This window comes from Muscardinus avellanarius (genome assembly GCF_963383645.1).
Source record: "Muscardinus avellanarius genome assembly, chromosome: 9".
NCBI lineage: Eukaryota > Metazoa > Chordata > Mammalia > Rodentia > Gliridae > Muscardinus > Muscardinus avellanarius.
In genome coordinates, this window is record NC_137795.1 from 10,598,527 (window position 1) to 10,605,560 (window position 7,034).

At 44.8% G+C, this 7,034-nt stretch overlaps 1 protein-coding gene across 1 annotated transcript; it reads right to left on the reverse strand.

Annotated features, from left to right (window-relative positions):
* Nucleotides 1-1,187: 1,187 nt before the first annotated feature.
* On the reverse strand, nucleotides 1,188-6,713 carry NPY (neuropeptide Y; the record flags this gene model as incomplete). Its single annotated transcript, XM_080701830.1, has 3 exons — nucleotides 6,523-6,713; nucleotides 3,024-3,104; nucleotides 1,188-1,212 (listed from the first exon to the last, which is right to left on the reverse strand). The coding sequence occupies exons 1-3, from the start codon at nucleotides 6,708-6,710 to the stop codon at nucleotides 1,188-1,190; spliced, it is 294 nt and encodes a 97-aa protein (XP_080557956.1). The 5' UTR covers nucleotides 6,711-6,713.
* Between the last annotated feature and the right edge of the window lie 321 nt (nucleotides 6,714-7,034).

Genomic DNA, 7,034 nt, shown 5'->3' on the forward strand with positions numbered 1-7,034 from the left:
GAGTAACCTTTAGCTAAGTTAATTTTTATTAGCTAAGTTAATTAGCTAAGTTAATTAGCATGCCCATAGTTCAGACTCAAATTCTAGGAGTGGTGATCTAAACGGATATATGGACTTCAGTGATTCGATATGGGGGCCACTAGAGACACGTAGTTCTACAAATCCATTTAGATTAAATAAAATGTAAAACGTAGTTTCTTATTCTCATTACCAAATCAAGTGCTCAAAAGCTACATGTGGCTAGTAGCTGCCATAGCAGACAGAGACATAGAAGACATTTTGCAAGCTGGACATAGTAGTGCAAACTTGTAATCCCAGCATTTGAGAGGCTGAGGCAGGGGGATCGTGGTTCACGGACAGCCTCAGCTACTTAGGCCCTTTGCAACTCAGTGAGACCCTGTTTCAAAATAAAGTATAAGAAAAAAAGGGCTGCGGGTGTAGCTCAGAGGTAGAATGTCCCTGGGTTCCATCCCCAGTACAGAAAAAAAAAAAAAAAAAAGATGTTTTTCAGAAAGTTGCAAGAGACAGCAGTCCCTTCTGTCAATGGCGTTGGTTATTGAGATTAACAGGGGTTCCAGCTGGGTACAGTGGTGCACAGCTGGGTGCAGTGGTGCACATCTGTAATCCTAGTACTTGGAGACTGGAACAGGAGGAGCTCGGGTTTGAGGGCAACCTCAGCAATTAGTGAGGTCCTCAGCAACTTAGTGAGACCTCATTTCAAAACAAAACAAAACAAAAAAGAATAAAAATGGCTGGGGAGTGTACCTCAGAAGTAAAATGCCTCTGGCTTCAGTCCTTGGTAACACACACACACACACACACACACACACACACACAACCTTGGCCATCATAAATATCATATCTTTATATCTTTCAGAGTCATTGCTTTAATATTGGTGAAATGAACCCTGAATCTGCCCTTGGGGGAGATTATAATTTAAGAAATAACTTTAAAAAATTTTTCTCTATTGCAGACTGTTCTATTCACAGACTGTTCACTCAGAAGAGCCCACTTTTGAATGCATGGTATTTTATTTAGATGCACATATATACAACAGTGACAAAGGAAAACATCACGAGGCCCAGGGCGATGGCTGCATGCATCGGAAGGACAGGCAGACTCTAGTCATACAGGATGAAAGATGGGTTGGAAACAGGAAAAGCCGGAGAGTGCGTTCCATTTCCCATCACCACATAGAAGGGTCTTCAAGCCTGTAAAATACAAGAAGAAAGTGGGTAAGAGAATCTGTTCAACTCCCAGGAGGCTCGCAAGAGTTGAGACTTGTCATTCTGAACCCAAAGATGATGAGAAATCGTTGAGAAGCCTCCTGTTGCCTCCCTAATAGGAGGCCGTGTGGAGAATCAGGACTAGAGACAACCACATAATGTGCCAAGGGCCAGCCAAGCCGTCCTCGCTCATGGTAACGGAAGTCTCAGGCAAATCCCCACGGGAGCACTTGAAAGACTGTTTATCAAAGGAGCCAAAAGACTCCGCAGTGTTTCTGAAGATCAAAACTACGACAATCACGTGAAACTGGAACAAGGAAGGTAGTGTTTTTCAACTAAGTATGCTTCCCTTGCTCCCCACAAGCCTTGTTATGGAGTCAGAGGCTATTTATTAGACTATAAATAAAGAGTGCTTTTCAATGAAACAACATTCACAGGCAACCCCGAGGCTATTGGCTTTTGTCTCTTTCTAATTGCACATGATTGAGTCTGTCAATCAGGATGCAATTAACTTTATTTCATGCATTAACTGCGTTATTTCAGGCCGCAAAACCAAGCTAGCAGCAGAGTTCTAAGTAGGTCTGGATGTTATTTTCCTAACTCTAAGTAGATACAGCCTACCCTGAACTTTCCCCTTTGGCAACCATCACACTCGTATGAAAAGACATTTATGGCTTAGAATGCAAAACCACCCTCGTGAGTTTTCCACCTGTTTCTCTTGCATTGACTGTTTAAGTCTGAACTGGTACCTCTGGGGACAGGAGCGCTCTGGACTTTCCCCAAAGGAAAAAAATCAATCTGCCAAATGCTGTACTTGTGCACCCACCCCCCGCCCCGCACTCTGGCTGGCCATGTCACAAGGGAATGGAGAAGGGTGTGAGCCGGGAGTCACCCCTCGATTCCTAGGGAGAGCCTCAAGCCAAAAGCCACACCCCAGCCACACTCCCTGAGCAAGTGTGCTAGCGACCTCTTCTGGAGGACTTCGAGCCCAACACTGAGGAGCTCAGGCCTAAGGCAGCTGAGCTAGGGCTACAAGAAGCCCCGGGGCACTGTGACCCACTGTGAGCAGGGCAGGAGGCGGGGGCTCTGAACATGGAGATGGACTAGGCTTCTTTACACACTCACTCCCTTGTCTAGGAATCTCAGCTCGGTGGTTATCACATAGATTGGGGGGTAAGGGTACGTCTTCCCAAGACAGAGCCACATGCCAAGGAAGTCTCAAGGCTACAGATAAGCTCCCAAGAATAGCACGTCATTCAACAGTCATTCATTGAATTAATAAATTATTAGGTTAAGCTAAAATACATCAACAAGGAATTAGAAATGCCGGATTCATCGACAGCTCGGTGCAAAACTAGGAATGCCACTGTCAAACACGTGAGGGACATTGCCCAGGGTTTCTGGGTGGGCCCTTTGCCTCGTGCATGGAAATCAAAGATCGCCCCAGCCAAGGATGGACGTCAGTCATTGCGGTTTAGAGTTGGCAGCTCATGCTATGCTCTTCCGATTCTGACAGTGCTAGAAATTCTCTGCAGAGGAATTTCTGATCTAAGAGTCAGTCATACTTAGAATTTTCGAAAAGGAACTAAATTTTCAACAGACTAGAAACTGTTACCCTATGGTAGTTGAAATTTTTGCCAATGAAGATGAGAAAAGAAAGGTTCTCCTGCCTAGTCCTCCATTCACATTTCTGCCCAAGTCTCTCTTCATTCTGGAAGCTTCCATCCTAATGCTTCCTACATCCCCCTGGGCACCTTGAGCTTTGCAACAAAGGCCTCAACACAGATTCACCATACCTGGTTCTGGGGACGTTTTCCGTGCTCTCTCTCATTAAGAGGTCTGAAATCAGTGTCTCGGGGCTGGATCGTTTTCCATATCTGGAAAAAGAAAAAGGAAATAAGACATCTTTTAAAAGCAAGCTTAGAACAGTCATAAAAACATTCAGGTGAAAAAAAAGAAGATAATCTTCTATTTGGGACGCTGAACCTAAAAGTAATTTTTGGTTTTTCATCTGCTAAGAAGCAAAAGGCATATGAAGCTTATTTAATCAGAAACATTATTGTAGATATGACTTAAATTTCATGTATGTTCAAACTTTGTTTAAATTCTTAATGAGAAACTTAGCAGAATGTTTCATCTCAGCCAACGTGGCCAGAAAAATTCATAGAGATACACAGGTGACAGGAAATTAAAAAACACTGAAGGCATGATTTAAAATGTTTCCATAATTAGTTGATTGGCTACAGTTCTGATGACACACAGAAGTTTAAATCTTAACAAGGAGAGCAGATGATGGTCCAGAAACAGTCCTAGAATAAAAGCCCAGCAGCATGATTAAACCACCTGTATCTTAGAATCTGTTTTCACATTCGTGAAAACAAAATCAACACCTGCAGAAATCAGAACCTTTGTGGGAATCCAGTGTGAACGTGAGACACAAAGGACAAGAGTGTGGTTGAGACACATCCATCCTCACGGCGGCCGGCCGACAGCTCCTGGGGCTGATATGGTCCGTATTTACTCAAGGCCCCCAAAGCTAAAAGCCTTCCCTGATGATGCGATTTTAACGCATCATCATTTAAAGAAACCCTTCTAACCCATGGAAATGTCCTTGGCTCTCTTTCTTTTCCTTCTCTTCTCTTCTCTCTCTTCCTTACCAGGATGTGATCGGGACGATACACAAATACAGGGCTACACTTACCTGAGAGAACAGCATACACTGCCTGCTCCAGGACACTGCTAAAGGGTCCAACAAGCCCATACCAAGTTCCTGTATTTTTAGGGGGGTACTAAGGATTGAGGGGCATTCTACCTCGGAACTACACCCCAGCCCTTTTTATTTTGTATTTCTAAACAAGGTCCTGTTAGGTTGCTGAGAGTCAGCACCCATTGCTGAAAATGGCCCCTAACCTGGCACCTTCCTCTCTTGGCCTCCCAAGTACTGGGATTACAGGTGTGCGCCACCACACCCAGTTCAAGTTACCTTTTTAGAAGAGGTTATTTTCCCTCTTTCTCAGAAAAGACATTGGATACCAGCAGTCACTTTGATTAGAAATGAACACTTAGGCCACATCTATTGATGGACTAAGGCATAAAAGCAAAATGAGGCTGGCAGAGGCGTGCTTTAACTGCCTGCCAAGGATAACCAAATCCAATTGTTTTGCAAAGATGTCCCCAAACAGGAAAGATCCTGGCTCCTTTCCTGAGACTCAGGGAAGCAGAAACCACCTCCTCATCTCCCTCAACACCCTCCTCTCCCATCACCTGTAAGAGTCCCTTAAAATTTTTCCAGTATTGTGGCATCAAGTTACACACCACCGCATCTATTTAGTTATTCCGTCCATCCGTCGCTTTGTGTTATCTTAAACTCTCGGGCAACCTTAACTCACTCATTTTCCTTGTGCTCCAGAGAGGGGAAGAACCAGCGATTATTTTTCTCCTGTCTAAATCTGTGATAGGATTTGCACAGTCGTACACTAACACCCAGGACAGCAGTGTTCACATCTCTGTCTTCTCTGGATTATCCTTCTTCTCTACAATGCTTTAACTTCCAAAGACTGGGTCTCTAGGGCAGAGATTTTTCAAACCTGGCTGTACATTAAAATACCTGGGGAGGTTTCAGGAATGAATGCACAGCCGTTACGAGAAGCAGGACTCTAGGGCCAGCGCTCTCAACCTTGGTACGACTGCCATTTGGACTGGATAATTCTTTGTCGTAGGGCGCCGGCCTGGCCCCCCGGGGTGTGCGGCAGTATCCCTGCCCTGTATGCACTAAACGCCAGGAGCATGCTCCTCTAGTAGCGACAGCAACAAAAATCTGTCTCCGGCCATTGTCAAGCGTCCCGGGGGAACATAAAATCACCCCCGCTGAGAACCGCTGATTTAGGGAAGTATATTAGCAAAAAGTGATAGACCCAGACCCCTGAGTAAGCCATGCGGTTTTCAGAAGCAGTGAACCAGGTGTGTAGACACAGCAGTAGGAATAGAGCTGAAAAACATACACTGAGTAAAGCAAGAAAGAGAATGACTTCGGTATATGCTAAATTAAAACAATCCCAAGTGACAGAGGACTTCCACGCACATGTACGTGTGCATCGGAGCAGGCATCTGTGGTGGGAATTCGAGGGGTGCGCAGTAGAGAAGAGGTGAGGGGCTTTGGGAGCCTCTGATGGTTTCTAAGAAGGAATTTCTGTGCAGACTGGACAGTTTCCTGCCTCGGGGACCACCAGCTTATTTCCAGCTAAGGGACTTGAGTCTCTTCCTATGAAACTCAAGTCCCTTCCCCTTTTCTTTCCTCGTTGAAGATGTTGGAGAGCACATTGTTTACTGATGGTGGTAACAACATTCAAGAATATCAGTAGGAGGGCTCTGATTTTATAACCCCTAAAAAGAAAGCTTTCATGGAATATATTAGTTTCACGATCTGTAAAACAGAGGTAATTATACTCACTTCAAAGCTTGGAAGTAAAGACTGAATGAGATGTTTAGGAAAATATTCTGAACGATGGAAGCTTTATCCACTGGTGAAGCTTTATAACAAACGTCTTCCCCCCTCAATAAAATGAATTCTGCTATAGAGTGTGCTGTGCCTATACAACTAACAAAGGTTTCCCTAGAAAAAGATAACCGTGAATATCTTTTTATTTGTATGAGTTCTTTTCTCTGGGTTATATGACAGCACAAGGAGGCATGTGCATCAATTGACTGGGAATTCTGTTAGGATGCAAAACATCCTTGGTTTTTGCTGGTTAAAATGGCTAGATTTCAAGGCATCACAAGCAATATTATTTAATAATTTCTACATAAAATCCATATAAAGCTTTTTGCCATACACCTTTTTGATGAAACAGAAAGAAGAAAACTTTATTTCAGAAGTATAAATTTTTCCCTTTTGAGTCCTTTCCAACTATTTCCTGACTTACAAATAGCAAAAATATGGGGGGGAAAAACTCAACCAAACAAAAACCAATACTTTATGACACATAATTGGAACAAATTACATTAATGTTTCTAAAGGGCTCATCCTTTATAGCTCCTTAAGATGAGATGTTAAATGATTTAGAACTAAGATGCATCAATTCTGGAAACAAATTTTAACTCACACATCCTTTGTAAAATAGTTGGGATTGGCTTTTTGTTAATATTCAGTGATGAGCACGAAGATGTGGCATTTCATTCTGACTTTCTGGGCATGCAGAATAAAGTTTATAATTTCTCCAATTTTGCAAATTACTAGACCCATGTAAATGAAAGCAAAGTGGGCCCTTGTGAGTTGACCCCGGGGACCTCGCTCACCTCTGCCTGGTGATGAGGTTGATGTAATGTCGCAGGGCCGAGTAGTATCTGGCCATGTCCTCCGCGGGCGCGTCCTCCCCGGGGTTGTCCGGCTTGGAGGGGTAGGCCTCGGCCAGCGCGCACAGGCACAGGAGCAGGGACAGAGCGAGGGTCAGTCCGGACAGCCCCAGTCGCTTGCTACCTAGCATCTGCGGACACAGAAGGCTCGGTGGAGGGGACCTGGGGATGAGGAGGACACCCGCGCACCCCTCCTGCCTCCACCCTGGACCCCCGGTCCGTAAAGAAGTCTAGCTCGGACAGCATCCTGCGGGCACCAGGGACCCGCGCCCCGCCCCTCTGCTCCGCGGGACGACTCTGCGCCAACTTGGACCTGAGGACAGTTTCTTCCTCTGGGTTAAAGAGTGCTCAGAAGTTTCTGCTAGCCTCCGAGTTCAAGAAGGATCTCTTTCCTCCCCTCTTCCCTCGGCCCTTCCAGAGGAGAAAACTTTGTTCGGTTACTTCGGGTCAGCCTG